Source organism: Anabrus simplex, chromosome 6 (assembly GCF_040414725.1).
Source record: "Anabrus simplex isolate iqAnaSimp1 chromosome 6, ASM4041472v1, whole genome shotgun sequence".
Taxonomy (NCBI): domain Eukaryota; kingdom Metazoa; phylum Arthropoda; class Insecta; order Orthoptera; family Tettigoniidae; genus Anabrus; species Anabrus simplex.
This window is the reverse complement of record NC_090270.1, coordinates 12,330,854-12,352,279: the sequence shown is the minus strand read 5'-3', so window position 1 is coordinate 12,352,279 and position 21,426 is coordinate 12,330,854. Positions and strand designations below refer to the sequence as shown.

Sequence of the window (21,426 nt, the reverse complement as noted above, 5' to 3'; positions counted from 1 at the left end):
CTAAGTAATAGTGCCATTTTGTCCAGCGAAAAAGGAATGAAGTTGTATGTGTCTATAAATCTTAGTTCAACACTTTGTCTTTGGTTACAACGTATAAAGTTTGAAAATCCCTTGTATCGCTCCATGTTCACTGCTAACAGTTTAATGTTTCCTCCGAGATTTGTCGCAACATCCCCTCCCTTCCTATGCAGTTCTCTAATTATAAAATGTCCATCATAGGCTGTCAAATTATGGATTGCTACCGGCAAGGTAGAAATCTTACGATACTATAAGTTACACGATGTGCTGATCCCCTATAGACACCCGTTAAATGACAATGATCGCGAACTTTAATTTCATTATCTGCGATTTCCTTCTCACATATGTGACATAATGTAGACGAGAGGAAATTTTTTCTTGCTCAACAGTCAATGGTAACATCGGTTTCGTTTCAAAATAATAGGGCCCAAGCGTGTCTACTAAGTTATACATCTCAACTACGAACCATTTAACACAATCACTACGTCGATAGAGTTTGAAAGAGCACAAATCTCTGTCAAAACTACAGTGTAAATAATATGCTTCGCTGTATGGCACATGTTCGTGCAGTGGATTTGAATACGACATTTTATTATTTGCTGAATAACTGTAGGAGCTCAGCAATTAGGGTAACCCATGGCGTTCCACAGGGGTTGGTATTAGGGCCGATACTCTTTCTAGTCTACATCAACGACATTGCAACTTGCCGTTTGAAAGGACGTATCACACTATATGCCGACGACACATATTTGTCCTATACTGGTTGCAATATAAACTCCATTGTTAAAGATATGCAGGAAGACCTCAATACTCTGTACTTTTGGTTTCAAGCAAATAAATTAACAATTAATGTTCAAAAGACTAATTATATTTTAATGACAAAACAAGGTCAGAATGAAATCCCACACAGTAAAATATATATGCAGAATACTGAAATAAAACTAGTTAGTACTGTCAAATATCTTGGGTTGGTGATTGATAGGAACTTGAACTGGACAGACCATGTTGAATACATTACTAAACACAACCCCAACTTGGCAGGTTCGATCCTGGCTCAGTCCGGTGGTATTTGAAGGTGCTCAAATACGACAGCCCCGTGTCGGTAGATTTACTGGCACGTAAAAGAACTCCTGCGGGACTAAATTCCGGCACCTCGGCATCTCCGAAGACCGTAAAAGTAGTTAGTGGGACGTAAAGCAAATAGCATTATTATTATTATTATTACATTACTAAACAGATCACACCTGTTGCAGGAATTTTAAAGAAACTTAGTTACCTTATCCCACAACATCTTCTAAAACTGATCTACTACTCTTTAATTCATAGTCACCTACAATATTTGAATGTAATCTGGATGCGCTGTAAGAAGTCTGACTTGAATGAGCTAATAGTAGTACAAAATAGAACTGTTAGTAATATACTTAATCTTCCCTACTTAACACCAATAAAATATCTATACCTAAGTGCTAAAATACCACCCCTAAGCATGAGTGCAGAATTCAATGCAGCTGTACTCATGTATAAAATAAAACATAAATTTATACACCACAACACTACATGCACTCTTAATTCTGACAACCATCCATATAGTACTAGGCACGCGAATGACTTTGCCTTATACACTGTTTGCTCTTATAAATATGGTATAAACAGCTTGAAGTTCTCTGCGATCCAGTTATTTAATAACATCCCTGTGGAGGTAAAAACAGCACCAACTTTGGCAAAATTCAAAGAGTCAAGCATAATTTTTGGGAAAAGTACAGTGGTGTTTAAATCAAAATGTCAGTTGTCATTTAAGTCATTCTCCCAAACAATCTCGCCAACTGTCCGGAACTATTCTTGTACCTTTGCAACTTTTATGTTATGTAAATGTAAATACAGTCAGAAATAATTCTCTGTAATCCTCATATTGATGATGTATATATTTTATATATTGTATGTGTTTATATGCTCAACCATTTACTAATAATCTTATATACACAAACTATATTTTGATGTGTAAGTGCCCCCCAGTATGTAATATCCTGTACAATTCCTATATATGAGCCTGCAGGCTCGTTGGAATTAATTGAAATAAATGAATGAATGAATGAATGAATGAATGAATGAATGAAATGAATGAAAACAAGAAGACACAGGTTTCTGTATGCATTCCGTGTCAGCATACACAATAAAAGGCACTGGCTCTTTAACCTTATATTCTGCAAAGTAAACTAGTCGTTCCCTATCACTTTTTGCCACCGAAAAATGTTTACAGGCATTACTGTGGATAGCTAATTTTTCCTCATTTTGGAAGTAAGACAAACATCGCCTGCAAATATAAATTCTACTCCGGTGCCGTGCAAGATTCTTAATTAAACAGAAGTGATACTTCTCACTGTCGCCAATATGAAGCATTGGAAAATCTACTTTCTTTTCACACGTTTTATGTGAAACGTACAAAGGTACAAGAGTAAACTCTTTATTGGCTTCTTTCTGTCCTATGCACACCCAGTTGTTCTCGCCGTACTGCGCTCCGAATACATTCACGGAGATTTCGTTTTGATCTTCAAATATTCCCATATATCTCATTTCCATCGGGATTGATATGTCTTTTAAATTTAGAATTAAATTATAATGTGGATAAGAAGAAATGCGATCCACATGATGTTTAGCTGGAACTAAGCCAGCAACTACACTCCACGCAAAGCCAGCATCCCGTGTGTTCTGCAGATTAATAACTGCTTTCTTGTTGCTAATTGCTGAAGGCAACGTTAGACTACTAGAGTTGCCCACGTGAAAACCTATATTTTTATTAATGTTTATCCGCAATTCGCGAATTCGTAGCAGAGACCAACCCGAATCACGAGCCTCGAACTCTGATAACTCTTTCAGAATCGGTTTTGTTACTAGCTCGTTGTACCATTCTCTTAAATTAGTACCTTCGGTAATTTCAGCGCTCCTTGAATGAAAATAATTGTTATCGATTTTATCGTGAAGAACATGTTGTGTGCAGAGAACGGTATTTACTTTTAATGCCTGTGTGTTAAGTGCTTCCTCGATTTGTTTACACTGGAAAGCAGACAAATCTTCTATCTGAAAAGTTAGCCCATTAACAGTGCGAGCGTGTAAATAATTTTCTAACATCCGATTACCCATTTCCTCCAGCTCGTTAAGATTTTCAATCATCTCGAACTGAGCTTCTTCTCGCTCCTCGCTAGGTTCGAACCGATATGAAATTAGTATTGATCCATTTACCTCCCTCATAAACTCGCGAATGCGTTCAAACCCTCTATGAAGATGAGCTTGCATTCTTCCCTCATCTTCATCCGTCTGTAAATTAATGTCTAATTTTCTACGTTTGCTCGAAGGAAACTCCATGACTAAAAAATGTGGCCACTAATTACGTTCTGGTGCTAAATATTTCTGCGTTCTCAAGACAAGTCCAGCAGTTGCTGTAGCAACGATTTATCAAGAATGTACAATCCGTCATCACACAGTATAACGATCGAGCTAGCTCACTCCCTACTACATCGAGTGAACAGTGAACAGCTTCGCTTGGAAACTCGTTCTGATGCTTCCCTAACAATGTATTCCGGTAATAGGAAATTTTATTCGATTCTTGTGAAGAAAAGGAAAATTCAATCTTGTAAATTTCTTCAAATGTGTTATACCCAACAAATAGTAAAAAATGTTCATTACTTGAAGATTCGGTCAGGAAAAATCGCACTACAGCAGCAGTTACCTCCTGCTGGCTTTCATATGCTTTACTCAGGTTCGTCACATATACTGTAAAATTAAAGAGTGCACACCTTCTGGTCCATAGTTCAATACAATCAGCACTCAGTTCTTGTTGTTGTTGTTCTGCACTCAGTTGTCCCGCTTCATCTTCAACAGGCTGCGCATTGGCGACGAATTCCTCCTCTCGATGTACTTGTAAGCGTCGACTCTGTATGATTGGATATGCTTGATTTTCGGATCCAGCCTTACTCTCCATTTTCTTCCACTTCATCATAGCAACTCTGACCTGAAAAGAAAGAGCACATACTACAAATAAGGTAAAAAGAAGTTACTTATAAGAACGAAAAGATCTTCTGCATACTTACTTAGTTAAAATATGTGTCGTAACTGTTGGCATTCTACTGTAGGAAGCACACTTGTTGGTAGCCCCTCTCCATGCCTTTATACTCTCCGTCCCCTCAATATCGGCTATTATTTTCCTTCCGAACGTGTTTCCACCGCTCTCAGCTCTTTAACCTTAAATGGATTGTTAATTTGCAACTCGCTTAGTTTTCTATTATAAAACTGTGGCGCCTTCGCTATCTTATTTAATTTCATTAGCATATCCATTCTGTTGAAATAGCTATTTCTTTTACAATTAACACACTAAATAAACTTAAACTCACTTACTGAAGAGGAAAGAAAAGTAGTAGTAGTAGTAGTTGAGAAGTCCTCTTCCAACTAGATGATAGTTAGCATGTCGTGCTCTGCTCCTGCCACCACCTTCACTCCTCACCAGTTGGGGGAGTCGTCGCTGGTTTACCTTCACTCAAAATTACAACCTGCCATAAACATCCTGTTCACCTTGCGCGATGGAGATAACCTTCAACAAGCTGCCCAGTAACGCCACTCCTTATTTTTTCCGCTCACCCACAGTAGGGGAGGAGGAGGAGGGGCTTCAGTAAAGAGCACGTTGCTTCTTTTACATAAACTAACATCCTGTTCAGCTTTCACCAGCAAGTGACCTTTTAAAGCAAATCCACTTGCCACATAGTCACTGCACCTCGCCCACAAGAGTAACCTTCAAGAAACAATTACCTCTTACATAGAGACCTCGGAGTGTGTAGTTATCATTCCACACGCGCCTAGACCCCTGGCCAGTGAGAGGCCCTCGCAGAGGCTGAGGTGGTCCAGACCCATCACACCTTACCTACTAACATGTGTTGTACTTAACGTAATTTTCTTGGTTTTTTGTTATCATTATTGTTATTACTAATCATTTATATTCTATAAAATATTATTGTACTTTTGGAGCTTTATTTGCTTTAACGTTACGGATTTGTTCTGCTTGTTGTTGTTGTTGTTGTTGTTGCATTATCTCACAACGGTCATGTAATTGTTGTGTAAAGAAAATGGGTATTGATAAGATATGATTAGACATGCACTGCGTCACTGTTACGAATCCATTACCTTTCGGGAAGCGTTCTGGTTGAGACGTTTGTGTGGTGTAGTGGTCAGGTGGTGGTGGTGGTGGTGGTGGTGGTGGTGGTGATGAAGTACAACTAATCAACCATCCTCTATACACACTAATCAGAGGGAAAAATGGAAGGGGCCGAACACTTCTAAAATAAAGATATCTGCCAAAGGAAGACAAGGACCACGAAGGGCATAAAAATGAAAGACTCCGTAGCCCTTGCAAATATAACAGCGTCGGGGTCGGAAAAGAACAGGTGTTGACCAAGGGAGGTCGGAGAGGATATATAAAATTGAGGAGCCTGTAGCAATTAAGTGGAACCAATGCCGGAACTCAGCTAAGGGCCACGTGGCCGCCAACACACGCTCTAAAGTTCAGAGCCCCTTACGACAGGCAGGGGTTACCGTGTGTGTTTTATTCAACCACCCCCAGCCACAGGAAGTGTAGTGGTGAAGCAAGACCTGATTGATGATGCCCCATACTGAGTAATATTGTCGAGGAATGCGATCTCTACGATATTTGTTCGGTTTAATCGGTGATGTGATTTGGTCAAATTCTGGGTGTGAATATGTCGTCTTTTGTCATGTCGACTGAGACAATAATTTACGATACCCTCATTTGTTGGACATGTATATTTGTGTGTGGGGACTTTATCTGCAAATATCGGCTATTGGTTGCATTGCCGTTAAATTATATGCCTGAAACTGTGGCGATTTAAAATGCATCTTCTTGCCATTGTTACGTCGGTTGCTTCGAAATTCTGATTGGCTCAATAAGCAAATTTTTGACTTGAGCGTGCGCAGTGTCGATGTTCAACTGAACGACGCGCGGCTTGACTGCACTGAACGCCAGTCTGTTACCAGGAGCTCGCCAAGATGAACGCTTCTGGAGAAGTGTAGCGTATAAGACGCAATTGAGTTTTGGTAGAATGGAGTGCAATACTCCTGGCTGATAGCCGTGAAACCAGGGCATTTGCCCTAGTTGTAGTCTATTTTGAGTTTTAATTTATTTCCTACCTACTGTTCTTTTATTTTAACGGAATACGAATATCTGAGTGAGTGTGCCTTTTTGCAAGATGGCCTAACAACGTAAGCTATGCGATTATATTAAATTGGATACCCAAGGATGTAAGTACAGTATCTACTTAGTGGTTTCAAAACTGTTCTACTGCCGGATTATTTGGAAAAGAAGTATCTGTGCGACATTAATTTTGTGAAGTATTTCGGCAACACCATTTGAATAGTATCTGCCAACCTAGTACCGGTAATTTGAAATTAGGCCTACAGTTTATGGACATGTCAACCACCGTTTATTTATTAAATTAAGCAGGAATTACTTCTTCGTCGGACATTTTAATGATATAAATTGTATTTGCTAAATATTCAAATGTAACTTAACGTGATTTTGGTAAAGTTCTATATTCAAATTATTATCATGGAGTAATTCTGGAACGCGGTAGATGCACGGGCGAAAGGCCAATTATTCCATCTCCTCATTTAATTATGATTATCGTTATGATACTGTTTTCTGTTTCCGAATATTTTTATTATTGTTATTATTTGGTTGGTGCATTTCCTTCTACTTTTCTTGGTTCATATTTGTGATATCTATTGCACTGTTATCAGTGTTTTGAAAGACGTTATGTGCTTGTATTGTTTTCGTGATGGATCTTTCTTTAATTGCTTAATGGGATGGTTTATTTCCGGTCTCGTCCGGACATAACCGTCTTCCAGGGCCTCCTAAAATTAATATTTAATAACCGGCGTTTATATTCCCTATTTATTTTTGGTTGGAGGTAATCTTAAATTATAATTATATTGTAATATTGTGGTTGCTCGAAGCTGAAATTTGTTCCAATTATTCCCTAAAGATACTTTTGCCCTACTCAGATTATTCGCGTCCGTGTTTTCTTTCTTTCATTATTGCGTGTCGTATTTTTATCTAATCTCTGGTACGATAATTTTGTGGGGGCTTTGCCTATTGTCTCTTGTAGTGAGATGTTGGCTTCGGTTTTGGGAAGCTGGATGCTTCGTGTGTACCATTGTTTGTTTTCTGTGGAATTTTAAGAGTTTCCATTTTGTAAATTGTAAACTATTTGAGTCATATTTTTATTCGAGTTCGTGCCTGTTCTCTTGTGTTATTTAAATTATTTTCGTGTGAAATATTTGGTTGGCTATCGTTCTCTTAAATTTTGAGTGTGCTTCCGAGTTTCTAGATGATTGATATCCTTGTGTACAAGTCCTGGGAACAAATTTCAGTGGAATGAGATTGTTTTCTACCTACTTAGAAAGATAAGCTGGCCAGTTACATGATTAATATTTAATACACGGATCCGTTTTAAAATTTGTTATTGAATGAATTCTGATGCGAGCTGCAGACTCCGCTCATTTCTAGGTACTGTGAGATTTACTCTAGTGTGCAGTCTGAGTGAGTTTTCATGATATTAATTATTATTATTGTTTAAAAATAAGGGACATTCATCTCCTCTTTTATGAATTAAAAATAAATTTTTCGTTTTGGGTGTAAGTTCTTCGACGTACTTATTTATTACAGCATAAGAATTATTTTTCATTGTTATCTGAGTGTACACTCACTATTTTATTATTTAAAAAAATAGTACTTTCAATGTATAATTCAGAGAGATTATTTAATTTTCAATTAATTGTTCTTGATTTTGTTCACCTTTTAACATATTTCAGAAAGTTATAATTTTCATTAATTTTATTTTTGGTTTCCTGAACTTTAAGTAAAGTTTACATTATTGAAATTTAATTTTGCTTTCATTTAGTAGTTAGTGGTTTTGACCCGGCAACCTGTCAAACGTTAACGTAAGATCCAGTCCTCTTCCCTTACTTTCGTGCCCTCCACGCTGGTTTTGTTAATGCTGCTGCTACTCGATGGTAAGTATTTTGCTTCTTGTGCTCATTTGGTGATATTTATGGGTTTAAATTATCTTTCTTGTTTTATCTTTGTCGGGTTGCATCGACGACTTGTACATTTTCTAGGTTAATCTTTCTCCTTCTGCCATGTGTGGTATTTTGAATTCTTTGGTTGAGATGTGTCTCCTTCCCTTCCAGTTTATTTTTTTATTTTATTTATTCTGTGACTAAGGTATTGTTATTTTTAATGCACTTCAATATTCTAGTAGAAAAATTTTGTTTGCCAAAACGGGTTCCCCGTCCTTTAAAAGGAAGATTCCTTGAGAGCTCTCAAACTAGACCATTGATTAAAGGTCTCATTTCAAAAAGGAACTGCAGTTCGTGTGTACAGTCACGATTTGTGATTATAATGGTTTCAATTAATCAATTGATATCTTCTTATTCTTTATTTAATTTTAGTTAAATTTCGGTTTTATAACTTCAGGATTTTTTATGTTTGTGACTCCTTTAAAGAATATATTCTTGTTTATTAAATTTTTATGTGGTTAAAACTATTTAGGGTTTCATGGTATTTCACACGAATTGCTCTGTCCTATTCACCTGGATCCACCCTCTGTTGAGTTTCTTTTGGCCTTTGGTTCTGCCCAGATTCCATCGCTTCCCATTCCTGTGTCTTGTGTTTTGATCGAGGCCTAGGGGTGGCCTCTCGTCTCTCTTGTGGTAGTAATGGCAATCGAAACTGAGTGTTTGCGGTGTTGTGCGGTCAGTTGTTTTGTTGCCCTTGTGTTCGATTGTCGGTACATCACAGTGAATGCTTCTAATCAAGGACCTAGGAAGCCGCAGAAAGACGTCTCTAGACTTGATGTGGCAAAAATCAAGATCTTGATAAGCACATGGTGCTAATACGTTCACGGCATGTAATCATAATAGCAAAGTACTCAGATGAAACATCGCCAGCCTGTTTGTCCTGTGTGGCACGCTACAGTTCGTGGGCAGCAAATGTAAAACTCTTTTTACATCTACATTTTCTGCAGACCGTGTAAGGCAGGTTTTGAAAAAGAAAGGAAACGATTTTATAGCGAACACAGAGATGGTGAGAGAGTCAGTCAAAATTCGGCTCTAAGAGAATTCATTGGAAATAAACGTGGTGTTGAGAGCCACTATACAGTACTGTAATAGCAAACATTCCAAGAGAATTTATCTACAAAGTGTTCTTTCAATTAGAAAAGTCCACCCCACATTAGTAGTATAATTGGATGGTTCGGCGGCCACCGCCACCACCAGGCTCCCAGGGGCCCGCTCCACCTCCTCCTCCCGGGAGGCCTTCCCAGGGGCCCGCTCCCCCTCCCGCGGGAAATCTGATTCGGTAAACAAATCCACGTGCTTTCTGACAGACACCAACGTATCGCAAACCTCAGTGCTGCCATCTTGACGGGCCTAAACCTTAGTGCTGCCGACTTAACCTTACTAGCGCGAGATTTGAATCGGTAAACAAAGCCACGTGCCTTTTTGAAAGCTGTCATCCGCCATTTTTAGTCAAGAGAGCACCGTGCTGCCCTCTTGCAGGTAATTTCGTCAGCTGTCATCCGCCATCTTTAATCCACAGAGCACCGTGCTGCACTCTTTATGGCACGTAGTAGCGGGCAATTTCGTTAGCTGTCATCCGCCACCTTTAATCAAGAGAGCACAGTCCTGCACTCTTTAGTTGAAATGTGGTGGTCGCAAATTCCAAATGCTCTTGTTTGGAAACAAACCCACGTGCTTTTTTGACAGCTGTCATCCACCATCTTTAATCAACAGAGCGCCGTGCTGCACTCTTTAGCCAGATACCTTTTAGCGGGCAATTTTGTCAGCTGTCATCCGCCATATTTAATCAAGAGAGCGCAGTGCCGCACTCTTTAGTTGAAATGTGGTGGTGGACAATTTGACAAGCTGTCAGCTTTAACCAAGAGAGCACCGTACTGCACTCTTTATCGTAGTAGCGGACAATTTAAAAGAACATGTCAAGGAATACCTTTGTTCTAGGAGAAAACGAGACTACAGTTCTGAACAGCTTGCGTAAGATAGCGATTGTTCTGACCTCCTTTTCCCTGCTCTGTCAAGGCATAGCTTTATCGAATACTTGAAAATGGTATTACAAAAGAAGTGATTAAGAATATAATAGAACACTGTACTCGATACAACATATGATCAGAACATCGATTGATGTGTTTAGAACATGTCTGGGGGTACACCTTCGTTCTCAGAGAAAAAATAATAAGACTACAGTTCTGAACAGCTTGTGCAAGATAGCGATTGTTTGCTTAGCATAACTTGCACCTAACATGCTTTTGTAAATTAGCGAAAAAAATAAATCCTAGTCAGGTTACATCAGGAAGGGTAACTGGCTAAATCCTGGTCTTTCAGCGTCAGGAAGGGCATCTACCGTAAACCAATAGTTCATGATGTAAAACACTAGATACTGTGATTTAAAATCCTAAAAGTGTATCCGGCTGTAAAACAGATTCTTGCGTTAGGAAGGGGCATCCGGCTGTGAAACAGGTCCTTGCGACTTAAAATCTCATGTCAGGAAGGGCATCGGGCTGTAAAACAGGACTAGGAGTAGGAGAGCAGCAGCTAGCTGCTTCCTAGTGTAGTTCAAGCTTTATGCCTTGCGAGTAGGTATGTACTAGCACTGGGTTTCGAATAAGCAGACTCTAGAGTACCTGAACAAGAAAAAGTATCTGGGATGTGTTTTTAGAAGCAAGCCTACACACACAAGCTACATCAGGCTGGCGAGCTGCCGTTGGAATGTGATGCATAAACTAGTTTCGCAGAGTACGTAGTTCACCGCACATGTACAGTCCACATCAAAATTATTAGTAGCAGCAGCAGCTTCTCGGGCTGTGCTCAGAGGCCTTCTCGTTTAATCGTAGTACAAATACGTCTGCTTGCAGAACTTCTATATTTCGGTACCTCAGCGTCTCGTGTTGTTCTTACCCTAGCTCAAAGGTCGTTAACAAGTAGGGGATACTGTGGAGTAGGCTTAGCTTAGTGCTCCTGAGGATTGCTTCTCAGCCTAGCGCCTCTGTTTACTTACAAGTAAGGAATACCGTAGATGCAGTCTTAGCTTAATACATTTGAAAATCGCTTCTTAGCCTAGTCCTCTCCTTGTCTACCTACAGGTAGGGAATACCGTAGATGCAGTCTTAGCTCAATACTCTTAAGAACCGCTTCTTAGCCTAGCGCATTCTGTTTACCTACAGGCAAGGGACACCGTAGATGGAAGCTTTTTGCTCAGCTCAGTACCTTTAAGTACCTACAGGCAAGGGACACCGTAGATGTAAGCTTTTTGCTCAGCTCAGTACCTTTAAGTACCTACAGGCAAGGGACACCGTAGATGTAAGCTTTTTGCTCAGCTCAGTACCTTTAAGTACCTACAGGCAAGGGACACCGTAGATGTAAGCTTTTTGCTCAGCTCAGTACCTTTAAGTACCTACAGGCAAGGAATACCGTAGATGTAAGCTTTTTGCTTAGCTCAGTACCTTTAAGTACCTACAGGTAAGGAATACCGTGCATGTGATCTTGGCTCAGTACCTTTAAGTACCTACAGGCAAGGAATACCGTAGATGGGATCTTAGCTCAGTACCTTTAAGTACCTACAGGTAAGGAATACCGTAGATGAGATCTTAGCTCAGTACCTTTAAGTACCTACAGGCAAGGAATACCGTAGATGTCGACTTCTACCCCATGTCAAAAAGAATGCGCATATCTCCCTCTGATATCGGTGTAGACTTTTACACAGATGGGGCAAAACACCCCCAAGGTGTTGGTGCTGCTTTTGTTATTAGAGATTCCAACACAATTGAACGTTTTCATCTTCCGACTACTTTCTCCATCTTTTCTGCAGAGCTATTTGCCATTCAACAAGCATTAATTTACATACAACAACATTCCTTGCCAGAAGCTACTATTTATACCGACGCTAAAAGTGTATTACAGGCACTATCCTCTGTTACTCCATCCTTAAATTTATATATTTATACTGTTAAATTCCTACTGTATCACCTTGAACAAAATGGCATATATATTACACTCGTATAGATACCGGGACATTCCAATATTATTGGTAATGACCTAGCGGACACTGCTGCTAAAGAAGCTAGTCGACTCCCCACGCCCCCTCTCACAGTAGCTATACCCACTCGGGATTTCTATCACAGTATTAAGGACACCGTCTTCAACTCCTGGCAAGATGACTGGAATCAAACTGCGCGTTCTAGAGGTACGTATTATTATCAACTACAACCACATATTACCACAAAATCCTGGTTTGCCAAAGGTTCATACACACGTCGACATATCACTAACATAATTCGATTACGTTTCAATCATTCCCTTACGCCGCAATACAAGTTTCGTTTTCATTTAGTTAATAAGCCTAACTGTGTATGTGGTGAATTGGAAGGGGATAGTAACCATCCATTTTTTCAATGTCCTGTCTATTCTGCACCCCGGCGTAAGCTACTCGCTAGCCTGACACGAATGAAAATTCCTTTTCCTACAAGTCTTACTTGTCTATTAGTTGATCTCTCATCTGATATCATTGCAGTTCTCAATCAATTTATAGACGATGCTCATTTGATCCTATAATCATTCCACGCTTATGGTTATTTAATTAAGTATTTCACTGGTATATACATTTATTCACTCATTTTCACTTGATCTTAGTTTTCTTTTGGCTCCCGTTATACTTCACTTTAGTCGCTACTGTTTGTCTCAGTACTTTCCACAGCTAGAGTCTTTTGTTACTTACGTTACTCGAGCTCCAAACATTATTATACGTAATTCCGGTGCATTCGTCTTTCACCAACTAAATCAGAGCATTGCGCATTACTGTTTTTAGGTTAGTACTCTCATTTCTGCACTAAATTCTTTGGTCTATACCTCAACTCCTCCATATGCCTTCAATTAATACTCCTATTAGCATTATTTTTTTCCTTTCTCCCTACTACATTTTTCCTAAGTGTTTGTCTATCCCAATTGTTGGCCCGGTGTTGTGTTTGAGTAGTAGACAAGTCGCCAAGACAGGTCACTTCGGCGTGAAGTTTAGTACCTTTGTGTCCCTGTGCTTTTTTCTCTGTCACACATCCTTATTTCCCCCCTTCTCAACTGCTTTACTTTGTTACGTTCCATACGAGAATTTACATGACATTTCTGCAGCTCGATCATATTTACTGGTGCTCCATATATTATGCTCTCTCTACAAGTTTATACCTATCTTTATTGCGTTCTGTTCTGGCTTCCATCTGAATCCAGTGCAAATTTTCGGTTGTATGTGAACAGTGAACCCTTAGACTGCTTTCAAAGACATAAGTTTTTTCATCGCTCTATAATATGTGCAAAATGCACTTATCCTATGTTTTTTGGACTCTATTTGGTGTGTGATCTCCTTTTTATACGCATAGTGGGTGGACGGCAGTATAGTCCTCTCCGTGTAAGGACGTACCCTAAGGGTGCAACCTTACCCTTTCTCCCCTGTAATATTAAGATATTGATTTATGGTTACTTTTCTTGCTGTTGGGTCTTTTTCAGTGTCGGTAACCATACAGTTTAGGGACCCTACTTGCCGATACGACGTCTTACATTTACCGTTAATCTGGCACGTTGGCAACGTTCAATCACTGCTCTAGCGTGAAGTGCGTGTTGCCACCGCATCGCCGTTAAAGTCACTAGTGATACATTTCCGAGAATATTTAAAGCATATTTTCTTTTTCTGTGAGATTGTAAATCTATTTGGCTAATACCAGGTAAGTAGGATTGTGGCATGTTCGGATAATGCATTTAATAACATAGATTGTGTGAAATGATGAAAGTGCTCAAATACGTCAGTCTCATGTCTAGATCTACCGGTACATGAAATAACTCTTGCGGGACGAAATTTTAGCAGTAGAACTTATAACATTATTATTTTCAAATCCGCAGTGAACTTGAAAGCTGATCTAAATTCCGTTCACGGATATTGGCACATTAGTATTCCTATATGTTTCCTGATAAGCTTGAAGATATAACCAGCCTGCAGGCTTAAAATATGCCCAATAATCTCTCTCCTTACTGGTTACCGGTATTGAAGACAGAAGGAAATATTCGCGCCAAAGAAAGGGAAGTCATTGTATGTCTGGAACTTTCGAAAATCACACTGCAAAGACTTATTAAATAAATTGCATCGTTTAACACGGCCCTCTTTTCAAGAATATGGTTATAGTACGCCTACTGTATATCAAAATAAAGACAGATAATTTAAGTGAGAAAGTGTGTTTATTTCCTTAATTCCTAATTGAGGAGATATTCATAATTATCTTGATTTATTTCATCTTATCTTTTATCATTATCTTATCTTTTATCATTTACTAGGGTAGGGAAATATTCATTATCGGTGTTTACATTGAGGTTAGTTTGTTATGGTTATGTCTGATGATTTTAATATGTAACCAGGCAGGTTGGCAGCAGTGATCAGCCATTACAAAAAAGAGAAAAGAAGAGCATCGGGCGGCGATATTTACTTTCTGGGGTCCATAATTATCAAGAAGAAGAAGAAGAAGAAGAAGAAGTCCGTGTAGTACACTCTCGCCATCTAGCGGCGAAAGTTGCCTTAAGATAATTCTATTGTACTGGAATGTGTTTACGAATTCTTTTCTCCCTGGTTTCCAGATGTTATTACTCCCTGATCTGAATACAATGCTACCAATATGTAGACCATAATTTTAATAAAATATTTAACGAGTGTTGACAGTAGGATTGAATAGTGCAGGTTTTGTTAATTTTTGTGAATTTTTTTGGACAGTAAAGATTGCCGAAAATGGGTATCTTAGAAAAAATTTCGGAAATTGAAAAGGAAATCGCTAGGACACAGAAGAACAAAGGTGAGCTTGTTCGAATATACCTTTTATTCCCAGTGCATGACCCTAACATTATTCCCTGCTTTGTTCGCTTTCTTTCAGTTGTCTATTACCTTAAGTGCAACATTTTCATTGCAGGTCTTCTGAATAGATTTATGTTTGTAATAAGGCACTTTATGACTTGTGACACGTTTATGAGAAACGGAATATTTATAAAGCTAACCTCTTCCATATTATTCTAACCTAAACTAGTCTCATTGATGTACCAACAAAGCTCTTTATATTCGACTAAACCTGGCAAGTTGGCCGTGCGTTTGGGGGTGCGCAGCTGTGAGCATGCATCCGGGGTATAGTGGGTTCGAACCCCACTGTTAGCAGCCCTGAAGATGGTTTTCCGTGGCTTCCAATTTTCACACCAGTCAAATGCTGGGGCTGTACCTTAGTTAAGACCACGGCCGCTTCCTTCCCACTCCTAGTCCTTCCCTATCCCATCGTCGGCATATGACCTAACTGTGTCAGTGCGATGTAAAGCAAATTGTTTTCTTTAAACCTACTAAGTGATTTCTTGTTGTTTTTAAATAATGTTATCGTATAATAATAATAATAATAGAAGACGAACACAGTACTGTCATTAAGCCTTTGTATGGGAATATATTACTGTTGACCAGATTTAGATGCCATTAAGACATGACATTGCATTAACAGGCTACACTTTACTGGTGGAGGTGCATGTTCAGGAAGGAGAAAATAATGCAAAAATGATATGAAATGATTCCATAAGTAGCAGAGGGAAGAGATCCTTTGTGCTTGCAGAGACCCACTGACCCATACCCAAGAAATAGTTTTACTTATATGGCCAGGGTGCTCTGGTTAATTAATGATGTAGACTGTACAGTGTCGGGCGGCGGGAAATGACTTGACTCCTAGGGAGACCATTCTCTTCGGGCGGATTAGCCTCCTTAGGTGGCAGTGTTCTCCCTAGGACCTTTCTAATGGGCGCAGCGCCCGGCTGTTTTTAGAGACCGCCCGGCTAATATAACCTATATATGTGCTAATTACATAATATTAATAGGTACACATTTGAGTCATTGGGTGGTCCAAACCATTTAAAAACTGTTAATTTAAATGATAAATCATTATTGTTAGCATAATTGGATCAATTACATCGGAGATAAAATATTTAGCTTGACCACTACGTAGTCACGATCGGGGGTCTGGATTAGTGTGGAATCGCATGCGAGCCCTCTTTTCCGCATGACGTCACAAATCCGTATGGCAGTCCACATGTCCACAGCAACTGAGTGGTAGGCCCAAGTCCACTGTTACATGATTTGGAAGGTGCAATAGAACACTTGAAGTTCAAAATACTATGTTATATCTTGTTTGTGATAATAACATTACAATAGTTCAATTTTGCAGTTAATGTTTACCTTTCTAATATTATTGTTAACGCCCTGAGGGGAATGAATTGAAATTTCTTTTCATATTGAAGTGTTACATAGTATTCCCCACCCGGCTGACAAACATTTCTGGGGAGAACACTGGATGGAGTAGTTGTCTCCCAAGTGGAGGAAATGACACCATGCAGCACCTATTTTCTACGGGATGAGTGGCTTGCAAAAGGTATCTGTTCTTCATATTAGGGGCTGCCTTATACAATACCTGGCAGCAGTGACAAAATGCTTCAACGTGAGGCTTTGCAAGATGCCAGTTGGTAAAAACATTTGTCGCATCTCATGCCAATGGCTGAAAGAAATCCTATTGCATGAACTGCTAGGACTTAAGCAATGTGAATCATCCTTGCCCAAATTGAGCGAGAAATGGGTGGGGGCTAAGGGCGGTGTGGGCTAAAGACGCGAGTCCAGCAAATTCGATTGGCCGCCATCAACATTGGTACTGTTACGACCTGCAGTCGTGAACTAGCCGATGTCTTGAAGTACTGCCACATTGATATTGCCTGCATCCAAGAATTCAGTTGTACTGGCACAAAGGAGAAGGATATAAGCTGTTCTGTCATGGAAAGACATTCAACCAGAATGGCGCTTGGAGATAGCATCACTGAAGTCATCCGCTTATCTGACTGACAAAAATGGCCTATGTGTGGTCTTCTGTAACGTTGCACAAACTGGGTGTGCTGATAATTTTAACCTTAAAAATTATCTGCAATCCCTTGATGAGAGAACGAGCTGTTATTTGTTGGTTGCGATCTCATTGGACACGTCTCCACCAAATACGCTGAGCATTACAATGCACAAAGACACAATAAATTCTCCACAATGGCCAACCACCTGAAGGACACAGGACATAAATTTACTACAATAGAACAAGACCTATATATCCTCAAAAGAGTCAAAAAAGTAAACTCATGACAGAATACAAAAATTTATTCATTTTCCTTGACCAGCATTTTAACAAAGATAAGAACTTAAATGACGTTATTGAAAAAAAAAGCCCCTTGCACGAACAGATTTTATATCTGTTACAAGAATCAATTCCCCTCACCAATATATTCTTAAAAATGTTCAAATTCAAATCAATAAGCACTCCCACCTCCTCTACAACTAATACACTCCCGTCCCTTCCCCTCACCGCCAGTATCTCTAATTCAAATGCAACCCATAGCCACACCCACTCTAATATCGCTCCCTCCAACGGCATTTCACCGTCACAATACGCGCAGCAATACACTTTCCTCTTTCTCTCCCACCAATAGCAGCTCCCCTCCAAGTACTACAAACAAGCCCATAGTCACGCCTTCACAAACAGATCCCCCTCCAACACAAACCTACAGCTGTAACACTCGTAGTAAGAAGTCGACAGTTGTCAATAACTTTTAGCTCATAACGTAACAAGTTACCCTCACCATCGTCAAATGGTAAGTGTACACTATTTCCACTTAAACATTTTATTACGATTTTTTCACAGAATTAACACCACACTTCTGGTTTCCTTCTACAGATTCAACTGTCACATTGCCTTTTGACTAGAATGTCAATAAACCCATATTCTTAACAACGTTTTAGCATCGCATCAAATTAAGATGGTCCATAGAGGTCCAATTTAAACATTGTTCATCAACCTTCAACTATAACTTCGTGTTTCTTCATAAAAGTGAACCACAACTTCACCATATGCCATTGACTTTCGACTTTTATCTCATGTTAACAAGTAATTACAGGTCACTTCACCATCCGCCGACATTATTTTATTCAACATTATTTTTTGAATAAATACGATTTTGATCGTCATTCTCGTCATTGTCTAATTGTAACCGCTGGTCAGTCAACATAATTTTATAGCAATCTTACCACTTGTTTATAACAGACTGTTGCTTTATAATAGTAGCCTTCTAATGTCAATATTGCAAATACTTTCACCAATTGTAAACTCCTCACTCATTGCAATATCTTTAAAACCAACATTGTACAAGTCTTTTACTATATGTTAATTTTAGTTCAAGTCTCTCCATGGCTTTTTAAAAATTAGGTTTTTTATTATTTTTTTAAAATTTATATGTAAATCAGGTGCCTGATTTTATTTCAAGGTTAAGGCAATGGCTGCTGATGCCTATATACAAGGCGAAACATGTACCATTTTAGTTAACATGTCGATGTAAATCAACAAAGACAAGACTTATTGTATTGATTAGCTGGTCAAATTAATAAATTAACTTATTGTTATTATTCCAAACGTCAGACAAAGTTGAGATGGTGATGAGGCTTTGTATTGAGGAATGAGGATGGAAACCGAATCTTGGAGTGTGCCGAAGCATATGACCAAGAAGTGTCCGTCGCATCTAATCGCCTACAGCAGCGGTGGAAGAAATACGTTGCAAGTGATAAAAATCATTGTTATCCGTATTGAAGATACTGAATGTAGGATGCTAAAAGGTTTGTTTTATCACCTATTCAATACATAAAATTTTTACAAATTTTACAATCACTTGCAAAGAACCCAGTCCCCAAAATCATATTACAAGGTAGGTTAGGTGCTACTAGGCACGTGATTCTCAAGGTGAAATTTCCTATTCTCAATTTTACTTTCACAGCTCCCAAAATGTCCAATTTATTACCATTGGAAGTGACACATCTTACACCAACAGTTTGTAATTCAGGCAATTTACAAGCACTCTTCAGTTTAGCATACCAAGTAAAATTGATCAAATTCACTACACTACCAGAATCTATTAACGCTAGTAACGGTTCATTGTTTACTTCAATGTTAGTGAAAGTACCATGGGAAGCAACATTACTATATATTTTGTTACACTCAAGAGGACAAATTACCTCTTCAAAACCACCTGTATTTTCAGAATTTTGAAATTTACAAGGTTTATCATTAGTTTCCAGTCATTTACCACATCTTTGGAAGGAATTAGTGCAATGATTTTTTGTATGCTGCCTAGATCCACATAGGTAACAACAAATATCAGGTTTACAAGTCCTGGATGGCCAAGAATTTCTAAGGTGCTCAACAGAGCCACACACAAAACATTTTTTAAGGTTTGCACCATTGCTGTAATTAGAAGGAATTGAACAACTAGGATTAGTAGGAGGGGGTAAGTAGATGATGCGTCTCGATGCTTCACATTCTCTGCAAAAGAACATGCAGCCTCTAATTCTTTGAAATTAGTAGGACTCTTCATGAGGGAGAGATAGGATCGGTAGGTGGGAAATATTCCTTTCAGGATACGAGCTGCCATTTCTTCTTCTTCTGGAACCGAAATCCTAAATACTTAACAGAAAAATTGTAAGTCAACTATATATGTTAGTAAGTTCTGAAACAATGCTGTGGTATTGAACTCTGAAGCGCTAAAGTGGGAATAAATGTTTCAAGGATCAGCTCATGAAATTCATTAATTTCTTACTTCTGAGAAATAGCCTTGGAGATTTCCCTTTTTAGAATACCCTCACAATGAGAGAACAAGGCACTGTAAAGACCTAAATCATCAGGCGAATATACAGTCGCAGATTCCTTCATTTCTACAAGGAATCGGAGGGATTCATGAATAGAATTCACTGAAAAATTCTTAACCCCACAAAACAATTCTTTAAGGGAATTATGGGAAGGAGTAGTATTTAACTGTTCTACTGCAGGCTTAATCATTAAAAAGTCTTGAATCCGGCCACAGAAATGGAGTGTTCTAGCCTTCCTGGGCCTCAGTAGGCATTACATCAATAAACTCATTTCGAAATGTTTGAAGACTCACCAGGATTGTTCAGCTCAATTGGACATGAGAGCTGCACGCGAATCTGGACATCATACAGGAGTTCCAATTTGCGTGAATGGTAGGGGAACAACACCATACGAGATGAATATGAAACAAAAATCAAATAATTAGGAGAGATACTTGCACTCCACATACAATTAGTGAACATAATTTTTCTGTCACATCTCAACAATGCAACACTAATTCAGGAATAATTAGCAAGAAAAAGGAGGGAATGTGAAAGACCATGGTTAGCAGTGAGCACAAGAAAAACGATTAAACCAGAGCTCGGCTACCACTAACTGACCCGCCAGCACAGCTACACTAACGGTCAGGGGTAGAAGGGCAATGAAAATCAAAGATAGAAAAAGGCAAAACAAGCAGAAAACCAGGAACTTACCAATTAATAGGCCCCGTGAAACCCAGAGGACATGGAGAAGGTTTACCCTTTTCAGCGTTGAATTGCTTAAGATCGTTTCAAGTGCAACAACTGTAACTCTTCTTACATAGGTACTTTGAACACGTTAATGCAATAAAATACAACAGATTTTCGGCAGTGGGGCAACATATTTTCACTACAATAGACCAGGATATTGAAATTCTCAGCACTCTAAATAAAGGCCCTCTCCTAGACATCACTGAAAACTGTTTTATACACCGCGACCAGTTTATCAATCCAAATCTGAACCTGAATGGTATTTCTGTGAAGCCCAATGCCCTTTTCGATATTCTTATCTCCATTTTAAATAACCTGAAGTCAAGAAGCAAGCGTTCAATCACAATGCCACTTCCCCCTTCCGCAACACTCCCACTCTAATAAGTGCTTGCTATCTCCCACGGCAAGCTGAGCTCACATTGTAATTTCTTTTAAAATTTCTTCCTATTTTTTATATATTTTTATTTGGTTTTATACTTTTTAACGATTTAAATTATTTTAAAAATTTATATATCTGCTCCGAATTGTCGAAATTAAGTCCTACACTGTTTTCCTAAGACTTCAATTACGTCACCTTTTACTCTTCGGCCGGAGAAACAAATGCCTACAAGACCTGCCTAGCAACAACCATACATAACTGCATATCAAGTTCAATTTCATAACAAGTTATCCTTCAAGTTTGCATATTAGAACAAGTCCTTTAACTCGTTATCGATCTCAAATACAACATCTTGTTACGTCTTCATATGTGAATGCGGCAGACCAGGATTGTACTAGACCTGATGAACTTCAACTGCATTTGTTTTGCCACGAAATAGTGGTGTTCTTTTTAC

General features: G+C 38.9%; 1 protein-coding gene across 1 annotated transcript in view; it reads left to right on the top strand.

Moving 5' to 3' along the window:
• Positions 1-14,749: 14,749 nt before the first annotated feature.
• The window catches only part of LOC136876030 (developmentally-regulated GTP-binding protein 2), a 155,556-nt gene continuing 148,879 nt past the window's right edge, over positions 14,750-21,426 (top strand). The window contains exon 1 of the mRNA XM_067149641.2: positions 14,750-14,972. Within this exon, the coding sequence (XP_067005742.1) occupies positions 14,909-14,972 (64 nt within the window). The 5' untranslated portion in view covers positions 14,750-14,908. The remainder of the gene's footprint in view (positions 14,973-21,426) is intronic.